The 14632-nt window shown below is 33.4% G+C and overlaps 1 protein-coding gene across 3 annotated transcripts; it reads left to right on the plus strand.

The window, feature by feature from the left end:
* The first annotated feature begins 70 nt into the window (after positions 1 to 70).
* LOC145733634 (putative inorganic phosphate cotransporter) lies at positions 71 to 13790 on the plus strand. Of its 3 annotated transcripts, none has more exons than XM_081986567.1 (9): positions 71 to 477; positions 6869 to 6929; positions 8034 to 8182; positions 10003 to 10225; positions 10282 to 10400; positions 11924 to 12136; positions 12192 to 12428; positions 12486 to 12767; positions 13168 to 13790. In XM_081986567.1, the coding sequence occupies exons 2-9, from the start codon at positions 6884 to 6886 to the stop codon at positions 13345 to 13347; spliced, it is 1449 nt and encodes a 482-aa protein (XP_081842693.1). In that variant the 5' UTR covers positions 71 to 477; positions 6869 to 6883; the 3' UTR covers positions 13348 to 13790. The 3 variants fall into 3 exon arrangements, with proteins under 3 accessions (XP_081842693.1, XP_081842680.1, XP_081842687.1); XM_081986554.1 differs by having other exon boundaries at positions 71 to 467; XM_081986561.1 differs by lacking the exon at positions 71 to 477 and adding an exon at positions 6475 to 6493.
* Positions 13791 to 14632: the final 842 nt, after the last annotated feature.

Genomic DNA, 14632 nt, shown 5'->3' on the forward strand with positions numbered 1-14632 from the left:
GATATTCTCAAAAACCGTATTATTGCGCAAACTTACACCTGATTGTAAATATCCCGTTATACGATACAATATAACATTTACGTACGAAGGCTCACGTAGTCGTTCTCCCTTTAGGTCAAAAAACTTACATCATATTTCGTTAACATGTGGTAAAAGTGTGTAAATAAGCGCTTCTCGTGCCGAGATACTTCCGTCTCGATCCCTTCCACGAAAAAAGAGTCAAAGTTGTACACGAGACGCATATGATTGAATATCGATCGGAGTTGCCCACTTTCCCTGTTGGATGGAGGCGCGGTCGATGACAGTTGGAGGTCACCTTGGAGTGCTGAAGGAAAAGGAGGATACGGGAAGGTCCAAAACGCGGACCGAAAACAATCGCTGAACGACGGTCGGTGTGTGTAAACGCGGCTTTTACGTTTTGTGGTGGAGTTTCGAAAAAGCGGTGTTCTCGAATAAAAACTTACTGAGTAAGTGAAAGTATGCATTAAAGTTTTTAGTTTATTATTTTAATTGGTACTTTGAATCAAAATTTGATTAGTTTCTGTTATCGTTATATGAATAATTAAAATCCTAGTTTTACTTTTAGTGTTTCTACTAAAATTGCAGATAAATTCGTAAAATGTTTTAACTGACTCAAATAAAGCGGTTGAATAATGTAAAAATTTCTAACAGTGCAAGAAATCTGATTTTTCATTAACATGCATGATTACAGACAATAATACAGGGTGATTCCAAAGTTGGGGCTTTCCTTTCACCTGCGAATAGGGCTTCAATAAATAAGGTTTTTCTTTCCTTTGACGCTTTTTCGAAATATGAACAATAACGAAGATACAGGGTGTCAAAGTTTTACTGAAAAAAAACAAAATAAAAAATAACTTAAATTTAATTTTAACTAGCTACAGATTATTCCTTATCAACAGACATAAACAAAAACAAAAGATTTCAGCCGCCTTTGAACTAAGTTTTAATAATTTGACATTTTAAATTAAAACAGCATTTAATTTTAGGCACGCATTAAGACGGTTTTTATTTTTTTTACTGGAAAACGGTGCGTCGTAGCAAAAAATAATAAAAGGGGTTTTATTTTTAGAATTGAACAAGGAATAATAAGTTTAATAAATTTTATGTTGAAAAAAAACCAGTAGGGTAATATTTTTTTTCGAAAATGTTTTAAAAAAATTATACGCACGCCATTGATAAACGCAAGAAAATTGTTGTTTCTTGGAAAATTTGCTTTCCACGTAGCTACTGACACCTACAAAATTTTGTTTAATTACTTCAAGTGGTTTGGACAAAATCATTAAATTTTTATTTTTTCGGTAAAACTTTGACACCCTGTATCTTCGTTATTGTTCATATTTCGAAAAAGCGTCAAAGAAAAAAAAAACTTGTTTTTTGAAGCCCTATTCGCAGGTGAAAGGAAAGCACCAACTATGGAATCACCATGTATATTAAGACTTACTGTGTTCAGGATAAGAAGGACCACTATACAGGGTGTCTCATCGTGAACAAAGTTTTTTGAAAATTTTAGTAATTGCGTTGAAGCATCCACATTTAAATAATTTCACTTTCAAGGTACCACCATAGTACACCTACTTGAAGTAGGTACCAACTATGATCATGAGAACTTACCATAATGAGGCACCCTCGTAACCAGAAGCACTATATGACGTCAATGTCAAAGTCAAAACAGAAACGTCAAGTAATTAAATAAAATTGAGATAATAATAAAGTTTTTTTAGAAAGACTCAATCTTTTCAGATAAAGTGCAAGTAATTTAAATCGATCTATCCAATATCGAACCAATTAATTGTTAATTCAGATTAATTCAATTACTTGAACTTTTGGTTTTGACTGACAAGTGCCGCCATACTGTTTGTGTTTGTAGATACGAGGTGTCATCAATAAGAATTTAAATGAATTACTTGCTGCCATCAATTTTCAAATTTCAATAGAAAACTAATTAAAATTGAGTGAATTCAGTACTTTGTCACTTTTTAAAAAAATATTTTTTTGTGCTAATTACTAGTACTCGGAAAAATGTGGGAAAAATTTTTGAACTACTTGAAAGCATTTGGAATGTTTTTGGACTGTTTAAACAGCATATTGAAGGTTCTGGAATGCTTTAGAGGCATTTGGAATCTCTTACACGGTTCACAAAACTTTTTGGAAGCTTCTAAACTGCTTTAATATCTTCTGGGAGCTTCTAGACTAGTTGAAAAGCATTTGGAATCTTTTAGACTGTTCTAAATGATTTTGGAAGGTTCTAGACTATTTTGAAAGACTTCCGACTGCTTTAGAAGCATACGGAAGCTTTTAGACTGCTTTGAAATTTTTTGAGAGCTTCTAGACTGTTTTGGAAGGCTTTAGACTGCTTGAGAAGCATTTTGTAGTTTTCTGTAGTGTTTTAAAACCTTTTTAGACTAATTTAGCAGCATTTGGAAGGTGTTTCGAAAGTTTAAAAAGCCTTGAAGGTTCTGGACTACCTTTAAGGCATTTGAAACCTTGTAGACGGTTTTAGAAACTATTAGGAGCTGCTAAACTGCTTTAGAAGCAGACGGAACCTTTTGAGAGCTTCTAAATAAATTGAAAAGCATTTGGAAGCTTCTAGGCTGTTTTGGAAGGCTTTAGACTGCTTGAGAAGCATTTTGTAGTTTCTGTAGTGTTTTAAAACCTTTTTAGACTAATTTAGTAGCATTTGAAAGGTGTTTCGAAAGTTTAAAGAGCCTTGAAGGTTCTGTACTGCCTTTAAGGCAATTGAAACCTTGTAGACGGTTTTGGAAACTATTGGGAGCTGTTAAACTGCTTTAGAAGCAGACGGAAGCTTTTGAGAGCTTCTAAATAAATTGAAAAGCATTTGGAAGCTTCTAGACTGTTTTGGAAAGCTTTAGACTGCTTGAGAAGCATTTTGGAGTTTCTGTAGTGTTTTAAAACCTTTTTAGACTAATTTAGGAGTATTTGGAAGGTGTTTCGAAAGTTTAAACAGCCTTGAAGGTTCTGGACTGCCTTTAAGGCATTTGAAACCTTGTAGACGGTTTTAGAAACTTTTGGGAGCTGCTAAACTGCTTTAGAAGCATACGGAAGCTTTTGAGAGCTTCTAAATAAATTGAAAAGCATTTGGTTTTAGAGGCTTCTAGGCTGCTTTGTAAGCTTTGCAAGGCATTTTAGAGGTTCTATAGTGTTTTGGAATGTTTTTAAATTTTTTTTTCTAATTTTGGCATATAAAGTGACACTTTTCGAAACTGATTAGAGTGACAAAACGTTTTACTTTATGTAACTAGTAACACCAAATGTTTTTGATATTTGCGATATGATTTTTGATACAGAAATCCGATTGTTCTTGGTTAATTTAACGCTTTATTAACTTTAAAAATACAAAACAAGCAGAACTGGTTTACAACGAAAAAGTCTCGTCTCTCGTCCCCGTTACATAACTACTAGTTACATAAAGTAAAACGTTTTGTCACTCTAATCAGTTTCGAAAAGTGTCACTTTATATGCCAAAATTAGAAAAAAAAATTTAAAAACATTCCAAAACACTATAGAACCTCTAAAATGCCTTGCAAAGCTTACAAAGCAGCCTAGAAGCCTCTAAAACCAAATGCTTTTCAATTTATTTAGAAGCTCTCAAAAGCTTCCGTATGCTTCTAAAGCAGTTTAGCAGCTCCCAAAAGTTTCTAAAACCGTCTACAAGGTTTCAAATGCCTTAAAGGCAGTCCAGAACCTTCAAGGCTGTTTAAACTTTCGAAACACCTTCCAAATACTCCTAAATTAGTCTAAAAAGGTTTTAAAACACTACAGAAACTCCAAAATGCTTCTCAAGCAGTCTAAAGCCTTCCAAAACAGTCTAGAAGCTTCCAAATGCTTTTCAATTTATTTAGAAGCTCTCAAAAGCTTCCGTCTGCTTCTAAAGCAGTTTAACAGCTCCCAATAGTTTCTAAAACCGTCTACAAGGTTTCAAATGCCTTAAAGGCAGTACAGAACCTTCAAGGCTCTTTAAACTTTCGAAACACCTTTCAAATGCTACTAAATTAGTCTAAAAAGGTTTTAAAACACTACAGAAACTACAAAATGCTTCTCAAGCAGTCTAAAGCCTTCCAAAACAGCCTAGAAGCTTCCAAATGCTTTTCAATTTATTTAGAAGCTCTCAAAAGCTTCCGTCTGCTTCTAAAGCAGTTTAACAGCTCCCAATAGTTTCTAAAACCGTCTACAAGGTTTCAAATGCCTTAAAGGCAGTACAGAACCTTCAAGGCTCTTTAACCTTTCGAAACACCTTTCAAATGCTACTAAATTAGTCTAAAAAGGTTTTAAAACACTACAGAAAACTACAAAATGCTTCTCAAGCAGTCTAAAGCCTTCCAAAACAGTCTAGAAGCTCTCAAAAAATTTCAAAGCAGTCTAAAAGCTTCCGTATGCTTCTAAAGCAGTCGGAAGTCTTTCAAAATAGTCTAGAACCTTCCAAAATCATTTAGAACAGTCTAAAAGATTCCAAATGCTTTTCAACTAGTCTAGAAGCTCCCAGAAGATATTAAAGCAGTTTAGAAGCTTCCAAAAAGTTTTGTGAACCGTGTAAGAGATTCCAAATGCCTCTAAAGCATTCCAGAACCTTCAATATGCTGTTTAAACAGTCCAAAAACATTCCAAATGCTTTCAAGTAGTTCAAAAATTTTTTTAAAGTTTTCCCACATTTTTCCGAGTACTAGTAATTAGCACAAAAAAATATTTTTTTAAAAAGTGACAAAGTACTGAATTCACTCAATTTTAATTAGTTTTCTATTGAAATTTGAAAATTGATGGCAGCAAGTAATTCATTTAAATTCTTATTGATGACACCTCGTATCTACAAACACAAACAGTATGGCGGCACTTGTCAGTCAAAACCAAAAGTTCAAGTAATTGAATTAATCTGAATTAACAATTAATTAGTTCGATATTGGATAGATCGATTTAAATTACTTGCACTTTATCTGAAAAGATTGAGTCTTTCTAAAAAAACTTTATTATTATCTCAATTTTATTTAATTACTTGACGTTTCTGTTTTGACTTTGACATTGACGTCATATAGTGCTTCTGGTTACGAGGGTGCCTCATTATGGTAAGTTCTCATGATCATAGTTGGTACCTACTTCAAGTTTTGGAATGTTTTTAAATTTTTTTTTCTAATTTTGGCATATAAAGTGACACTTTTCGAAACTGATTAGAGTGACAAAACGTTTTACTTTATGTAACTAGTTATGAAAAGTTCATTTCATCACTCCCTGTTTGTATGCATTTCCGTAGAAACATATGGGCGACATCCATCATAACATGTCGTTGTCACAGTTTATACAAGGTGCTATTAAAGTGAATATTTGTGTTAAATCACCTTAAAAGATGGTTTTCACAGCTTTTTGGTCAAAATTAGAAAAAATTATGTATGCAACACGTTTCGAAAAGGTCTTATTGTGTAACTCATTCAAATTGTAGGACCTCGCTGCGCTCGCCCTACAAACATTCATTCGTTACACAAAATCGAACTTTTCGTAACTGATTACATAAATAGCTATTAGACTACTTCAGGAGCATTTGGAAATTTTTTGGTTTGGAAGTTTAAATTTGTAAATTGATACTTATACATTTTGCAACATGTTTTTGTCGTTCAGAAACTTTCAATATCTCAACATAGCAATTTTTTGTCAAAGCAGTTATTAGTTTAGTTTATTTTTAAAAACTTGAAAAGCTTGTTTTGTAAAAAACTAGTTAAACCATACAAAAATAGCAGTAAACAAACAAAAAAAACTAAAATAAGTACAAAAATAAGAAAAAAGCAAAAAAAGCATCAACAAAATCTGTCCAATGACGTGTTTTTGCATAAATCGTTCACATTAGATGTCAAAGGTTGGTTGCTTTTATTACAAAAAGCAAAATTTCTAGAAATCCGGACTCTATTTATGGGACAACCTGTGTAGTATTTAGCAAATAAACAAGAAAAAACACTGCGTAGGTACCTACAAAGATAAAACATTATAGTAACCACAATTTGGGTCACCCGGTTTCTCTGATCTGATCCATAGTATTCATATCTCGGCTGCTGTTCTGATTAAATTATGCACTGAATATTTTTAGTAATGTTATTGATCTGAAACTTGTTAATAATGCATTCTGGAACACCCAGTATTTTTTTTATTTCCGTTCTTAATCCATGTGAACAATAATTATGATTAGTATCTTGGTTAGTTTTGTGTGCAATTAACGAAGTATTTGCATTAACGATTAAATTGCGTTCTGTTTTCAGGCTCATTGATTAACTAATTATTTAGCTAATATTGATAAATGGAAGAGCGGATATAGTTTTTGATATAGTTATCTCTACAAATTATCATCAAACACATGAGGAAAGACAACATAAGTCTGTTTGTTGAGTTTACCATCTAATCAAACCGACTGTGTTAAATATGTTACTTTAACGTTTATAAGGATAGATGATAATTTTTTTAACAACAAAATATTTCAGTAAGAATATAAATTTTAGAAACTGCAACTTTTGCTTTATAGCTTTTCATTCTTTTCTTTTTTTTACGTGATATAATAATAATAATAGTGATAATAAGGAGAGAGAACTATTGCAAATATAGTCCTAGGCAAAGATGGAATTAAACTTTGTAAGTGACAAAACGGATGTGACGTCATTCAAAAGTTGGTCACGTGACCACCTTAACAGTCCTTTATGACCAACTGTCAAAAAAAGTCACCTGCGTTTTGACACATGTTACAGAGGTTATCTCCATCTTTGTCCAGATGGATTGATATAATTTTCCATACCTGTATACATTTTTCTACTATCTACAATAATCCCCCTGTATGTATATAGGTATTTTACTTTTTCAGATAACTGAATGCAGAATGAAAAAAACAACAAAAGAGGTGGAAGCTATAGGCGGGATAAAATGTAAGTTACCTTTTTAAACATCAATGTGTTCCATTAGATATGTAGTTTTACCAGATTGTTATTATATTTTTGTGTAAAAACAATTGCATCAAATCTGTTTTAAATTTTCTACTTGCAAAGTCATTAATTTGCAACAAATTGCGCTTAATTTGACTGTTATTAATACATTCCATCTGCAAAAACATCAGTAGCTTCGGTCCTGAAAACAGCGGTTTGGTTCTATTTTTGGATCTCTATATAGGCTACCAGAACGTTTCAATTTCCTTAACATTTTTTTAAAATCCAAACAAGAGTAATAAAATCTCTAAAAATACAGTGGGTCAGTCAATAAACTGAAAAAAATTTGGGATAACAAAGTTTTTTAATAAAATCGTCGGGGTTGGTTGGGGTTATACAGAGTGTCCCTAAAATGCAGGAAAAAAGCTACCACAAATTCTTGAAGCTTAAAAATATGATAATTTAACCAAACTTATCTTAGTCCAAAAGTGGATAATGTCGGAGATACCTACAGCGAGTGTCAAAAGTATGTACAATTTAGTTTTAATTTTTTGTAAATAATTTGACTTCACGATGACGTAATTTAACAAAACATTAATTGAATCAAACTGTCCAATTACGTCAAATTTGTTCTGCTCGCTCGATGGAGCATCAAAACAGATATGTATAACAGACAGAGAAACATTGATAATTACATGCGCGAGGCAAAGACAGAAAACCTAAAAAAAAGTTCAAGTAGCCGAGAATTTTACTGCGATGTTGTCAAGCGTCTCTCTGAATTCGAGATTTCAGTAATAGTTCTAGAACATTCTTAATCATTTCCATTTATCTTGATAACGGATTTGCGATGTGTCTCGTGTACATTTGTTTAAAAACTTAGCCAAAAGCAAAATTATGTAACTAAACCAGCGGATGGAGACAGATAAGCTTCCGGCAACATTGCCCCGAAGTTTTTGCCTACTACATATTTTATTAGATTTTTCGTCTTTGTCTCGTGCATGCACTTTTCAATGTTTCTCTGTCAGTTACACGGTTTCCCTATGGTCGGTTTTAGTTTTACCAAATAATCTGCTTTTTTCATTCTTCTCTACTTACTAACTATTTCAGGTATCTCGACCAGATATCTCATATGCATTCTGGGATCTGTTGGTCTAGGAATCGTTTATGGCCTTAAAGCAAACTTTCATGTGGCCATTGTGAGCATGGTCAATCACACCGCAGTTGGTGGAGGTGAACATAGTGAAGATGCTGCAGAAGTAAGTGAAAATCACAGTTGTAAATTAAACTACATAACATTGCCAAAGTTTTCTTAGTAATTGATGTTGTTAACACTTTAGTGTAATAACATTCAACGAGCACGTAATGATAGCTATTACTCACGAAGAGGAAGTTTACCTTCGGTTCGTACTGCAAATTGCAGTGAGTAATAGCCATTACTAGCGAGTAAAAAACTTTACTTTTTCTACGACTTTCTATGGTCAGTATTCAAAACAAAGGAAAATAACACAGTGCACCGTCAGCCGCAAATTAAAATATCCTCTGCTGTCAACGTGACAATTGGCAAAATCAAAGTAAATTGAGATTACGTAACAATGTTATAGAAAGTTAATCAACGTTTAGGAATAACACTGTTCACTTCTACATCGGCATAGAAAGGTAAATATTTTTAATTTGACAAATGAAGAAGCAAACGTTCAAAAACGTTACGTTCAAAACATTTATTTTTCTATTACACTGTTACGTTACTCCATTTTACTTTGATTTTTGCTATATATCGGTGGGGTCCACGGGTGGACTGACCCCGTGAATAATGACGCATTACTCACGGGTAGCTAATGAGTGTTACTATCTATTTAAAATTAGTGAATATGGAGCATATTATTTTCTTTCATTTTGCTTTGATTATATTCCTACACGTTATTTAAACCGTTAGTCGTGCCTGAAATTTTCCAATTTAATTTGCAACAATAGCTGTCGTCATAACCCAAATTTGCAATTTGGCACAACGATCTTTTACTGTTTTTTTAAATCGTCCCATCAACCTCAATTTGGGACGCTGCAATAATATCGCCATAAAAATAAGTGGCATGCTTTAACAAGCATTTTTTGGATTACAAATTGCTTGTTTGCTTATCATAAGGTTTTTAAACTTTGTTGTTTAATATAAATGGATGATTCCTTAATAAATTATATCGTTACACCAATACCTACATGTGTGCTAATAATGAAATAAATCACAGTCAATCTCGGTAGTTAAACAAAATTATTTGGATCATAAAAATTAACCCACACAATGGAAGCTATTTTTGTGTGGCCACGAATAGAAAATTTGCAATTGGTACATTTATGTCTTTTAAATTACCTAATGAGAGTCACAGATTCAATTATTATTATTATTGCAAAATTTCTGACACCTTCTTGTTTCTAAAAATAACATATACAGCAGCTGTGGTGGTCTTGAGCAACATTCTAATTCACAAATAAATAAGATGTCTACAGGATGGTTAAAGTTTCAACTTGATTAAAACAATTTCGATCGATAAGGTCAAATTCAAATCGAAGAGGTGAATAACAACAATTTTTGACATTCTGCCAAGAATAAAATGCAACAGAACTGTCAAATATGTCAGCGATCCAAATTTAGACCAATCCGGTTGACAATAGTATATTGTACAACAAGGGTGAATAACGACGCCGAAGGTTTTCATAACGCACGCTGAAGATTGTCTGTGATTGGTTTATTTCATATCGCACGCTGAAAATTACCTGTGATTGGTTTATTTCATATCGCACAGTTGCGGAAAGTCTAGGATTCTGTATTCGTTCAACCGTTGGCAATTGCTTACTTATCCGCTCTCTAAACTGTTAAAGAATTAACCAATATCCCTGTAGTAGAAAAAAACAGTTCCGCAGTTTTAAGTTCCTCTTTGTTGTTCTTGACTTTGGTTTATGTAATATTGTATACTTGTAATATGTAATGTGTAATTTAACATTGTCAATAACAACTTTCTTCTTTAGACAATAAAGCCCAATTTGATTGATTGATAAGATTTCATGATTTGTATATTTTTAACAGGACGGACCTTTCGTATGGTCATCTCTAGCACAAGGACTTCTACTCAGCTCCTATTTTTGGGGTTATTTCGTATCGGAACTACCGGGAGGAAAGTTGGCGGAAAACTTTAGCGCTAAATGGGTAATGTTCACTGCTGTAGCCTTAAATGTCGTACCAGCATTGCTGACGCCCATTTTCGCTGAACTCCACTATAGCGCTGTCATAGTATTGAGGGTGATTCAAGGTACTAGCAAGTCTTGGTTCCAGTTCTAATCGTTTGATGTTTTGTATGTTTTTAAGGACTTGGAGGCGGATTGACTTTTCCAGGCATGCACGTGATTCTGGCACATTGGGCTCCACCAAATGAACGCAGTGTAATGAGCAACATTGTTTATTCTGGAACAGCTTTAGGTTTAGTCGTGAGTATTATTATATTATTTTAAATTAATGTCCACACTAAGCCTCCTCGAGTCTTTGATGATGAAAAATGTATATTGATGTGTGTAATGTACTTATCCATTTAAAGCTGGATGCATAAACTGTGTTCCTGGCGTTGTTCCTCCTTCCTCTCAAATATGACGTTCTGATTGTAGAAACTAAAATAGTCAGTTTGTGCAAATCTCTCTGATCTTGATCTGATTTTGATTGGAAGTTGGTGGGCTGGTTTAAATCTAGTTTAAACAGGTTTGCACAGTTATCACACTTTACTAGGGCATGCGGTTTAAACATGTGCTAATCTGTTGCTTCTGAACATTTTACTATTGTTGATTAATTTGTAAATTACGAAATTGGCATTAATTTAACCAGTTACAATTAATTACAGTCACAACAGATTATTTACATTCCTGCTATTACGAAGTGGGAGGAAAACTGGTGGGAGGAACAAAAATGTATCCATTCAATGAATGTTTTCTGGATGAGCGCAATTTAAATAAGTTTATACAATTAGAAATTTTTACAACCTGTTTTATACAAATTGTATTCAAATTCTTATTGAAAATACAAAGTTATTGGCCTGAAAGACCTAATCTGGTCGATATCATTTTTGGTATCTAATTTTGGCGCTTTTTTACTTTTTTTCATATCTTTTTTCAATTCTTCTTCTTTAAACTGGCAGAATACGTTTTTGCCGCGAAAATTGTTTTCCTGATGATTTTAGTGCTTATTATTCTTGTCCTCCTTCTTTTCAATTCTTCTCAAACTGGTAGAAATACAATTTTGCGACCAATATTACATCTTCTGATTTTGGCGCTTCATTTTCTTCTTTCGTTTCAATTCTCCTGTTAAACTGGTAGAATATAATTTTGTCGCAAATATTCCATTTTAGCGCTTTTTCAGATTTCGCTTAATCTTCTGATTTTTGGCGTTTTTCCTACTTTTTTTTTATTTGCTTTCTTCATTTTTTGTTCGAGTTATTAGGATATAATTTTGGGTTTTGGGTCGTTTTTTCTTCTTCTTTTCAGTTAGTCTACTCCTTCTCTTCTCGTGTTTTAGTTTTTCCTTTTTAATCTGGTGGTATTTTATCTTTTCAACTGCTCTTCTTTTAATCGGGTAGAAATATAAATTTTGGCTCAAAAATTATATTGTTTAATTTTGACAAGAAAATTATTTAGTCTAATTTCGGTGCCTTCTTGTTTTTCTTTCGCCTTTCGATTCTTCTTTTCTAATAGTGCTTTTTTCTTTTCTCATCTTTTTTGAATTCTTCTCCTTTGAATCTGGTGACATTATTCTTCTATCTGTTCAGTTCTTCTTTATTTAGCTATAGCGTTTCTCATTTGTTTTTCTCTTCTTCTTAGTCTGTCAGAAATACAATTTTTGGCGCAAAAACTGATGTATTGTCTAAATTTGAAAATCCCCTTATACATTTTTGGTTAATAAAGAGAAAGATGAAACGTCGAGTAGAACAACTCTCGTAATTCGCTGATGATAAACTCTTTTTCAGTTTTTTCTACTGCCTTCCGGCAAAATAGCAGCATCAATAGGCTGGATGCACATCTTCTACATCGAAGGCGGAATCAGCGTTTTGTGGATGATTTTATGGTTTTTCCTGGCCGCCGACACGCCATCCCAGCAAAAATACATCAGTCAGGAAGAAAGAGATTTTATCAACTCGTCTCTTAATCAGGATAAAGTTGAAGGATCTCCACACAAAGAGGTAAACTTATCATAAAACAACTTGTGAACAATCCAAATTAATTTTTTAACATTAGTTAAGCGTGCCATGGAAAACCATATTCCGCTCACCAGCTTTTTTGGCCATTTTAATCGCCCACACCTGTTCTAATTGGGGTTGGTACATGGTCTTGATGGAGTTGCCTTTGTACCTGAAATCAGTGCTCAAATTCAAAATGACTTCCAACGCACTCTTAAACGCAGTTCCGTACTTAACCATGTGGATTTTCTCAATGGTACTCAGTAAAACATTAGATCACTTACGGTCAAAAGAGGTAAACCAGTTTAATTAGGGAAAGTTAATTTAAAACTTATGAAAATCATATTTCCAGAAAATCACCACAACAACAGCCAGAAAAATTGCAACAGGCATCGCCAGTGTAATTCCTCTAATATGTTTCTTGTTGCTGTGCTACATACAGGATCAAGTGGCTGGAGTAATAATAATGACTTTAGCCGTGACAGCTATTGGTGGGATGTTTTGCGGGTTCCTGTCCAATCACATCGATATATCGCCAAACTTTGCCGGAACCCTTGTGGCCCTTACAAATACAGTGGCCACAATACCAGGAATTGCAGTTCCGTTTGTCGTTAACACTTTAACATCTCATGATGTAAGTTTTGGTTTATATTGTAAAGGGTGATCAGATAAGGACAATAGTTATGAGGTATCACATTAAATTTACATTTATTATAAAGCTAAATTCATGCAACAGTACTACATTTAAATGGCCTTGCCGGTAGTGCCTCAGAATTAGGCGTAGGATCCAATTTAGGATAACTGCCTCATACAGTAGAATCATAATAGCAGAGTAGCTAGGAAAAGTGGTTAAACTGAAATTTGGCAACATTGCCTGATACGATTTTTTACGTATTGATCAGAAAGAAAGAAATCCTGTTTTGGATCAAAAAACCATCTCCTCGTTCCTGTTGTTCCTATATCTGGTCGCTACTTTTACATAATAAAAACAAATGTCCTAGTAAAAATTAACAATTTTTTAAATTAATTTCTAGCCAAGCATTAACTCTTGGAGGATTGTTTTCTGGATCACAATCGCTTTGTACGTCGTCGAAATCGTCGTTTATACCATATTTGGATCTGGCGAACAACAACCTTGGAACGATCCTAAGAGTGATGAGAGTCCGCACGAGTCTGAACCATTAAAAGACAAAACTTTGACGTTAACTTCGTGAACTGCTTTATTTTGAGAGTTAATTTTTATAATACATAGAGTAACGTTAAAGAAACTAGTCCCGTGTAAACGAAGACCAAGTTGTTATGATTATTGTTAAAATAGTAACAGTAATAAGAGTCGTATGCACCACCAGTCATTTTGATAGGTTTAATTCAAGCTGATGAAACTGTAAATTTTCAATAGCATACAATATAAAGAAAATTACAGTCTGAACTTAAACCTTCAAAACGACTGTTGTTGCTTTCGGGCATAAATGCATAAGCAGAGACATTAAGTAAATGTGGCTAATTGTATTTTTTTACGTATTTTTCTTTTAGTCAAATGATAGATTGCACAGCTAATTTTACTGGTATAGCTTTAGTTTAACAAAAGAACGAAAAATATTTATTTTATAAACTTTTAAGACTGCTTAAATATATTATATTCTCTATAAATAGTAAATTTTTTCATTATTATTCCTTAGATTAACATATACAGGATGTGCAAGAGAACCCTCTGGACGTAAGAGATCACGTATAGGAACATGGATTGAAAAACCTTTCAAATTTTTGTAGTTGCTAGTCATTATTTTCAATAATGCAGTTGTGACGAGTTATACTTATATAGGTAAAATATTTCTAATAATTGCTAAATGCTTCTAGAGTTTTGCGCATTGTTATTGACAATAAGCAGTCCTAGTGGACAATTTGAGCGCTCTGATCTACATTTTGATTTTTTTATTAATCTATTAATTTGGACATAGGAATTTTGCTGAATGGAGAATGACTTATTAAAGGAACCAATATCATGGTAATCATCATCAGTAGAGAAATGAGAATGTGTAAACTAGTGGAAATTACGGCTTAACGATCAACAACACACCAATAAAGAGACTAGCACAGTTCACCTATCTGGAAACCATGATCAATGATAATTGAGAGCATTCACAGGAGATGGCCAACCAAATGGCTAAACTGTTTAAGTCACAACATCAACATCAAAATCAGACTCCTCATTTGACGTAATTTTTTCTCGATTATTTTGTATATGGGATGGAATCATCGGCATTAACCGAGACACAAAGAAAACTCGAAGCCTTCGAAATATGGCTTTACAAGAGGATTGATGAAGACCAACGTTAGGGCATTGATGAAGACAATGAAGAATGGCTTGGAAGTAATAAAGACCATCAAGAGAAGAAAGCTTGAGTACCTCGGGCATATTATGAGGAAAGAAAGCAAATATCCTTTTAAAGTCTCGGTTCTTGCAAGGGAAAGTTGATAGCAGAAGACCACCAGGAAGAA

This window comes from Ips typographus, linkage group LG1 (genome assembly GCF_016097725.1).
Source record: "Ips typographus isolate SLU linkage group LG1, UJ_Ityp_2.0, whole genome shotgun sequence".
NCBI classification, from domain to species: domain Eukaryota; kingdom Metazoa; phylum Arthropoda; class Insecta; order Coleoptera; family Curculionidae; genus Ips; species Ips typographus.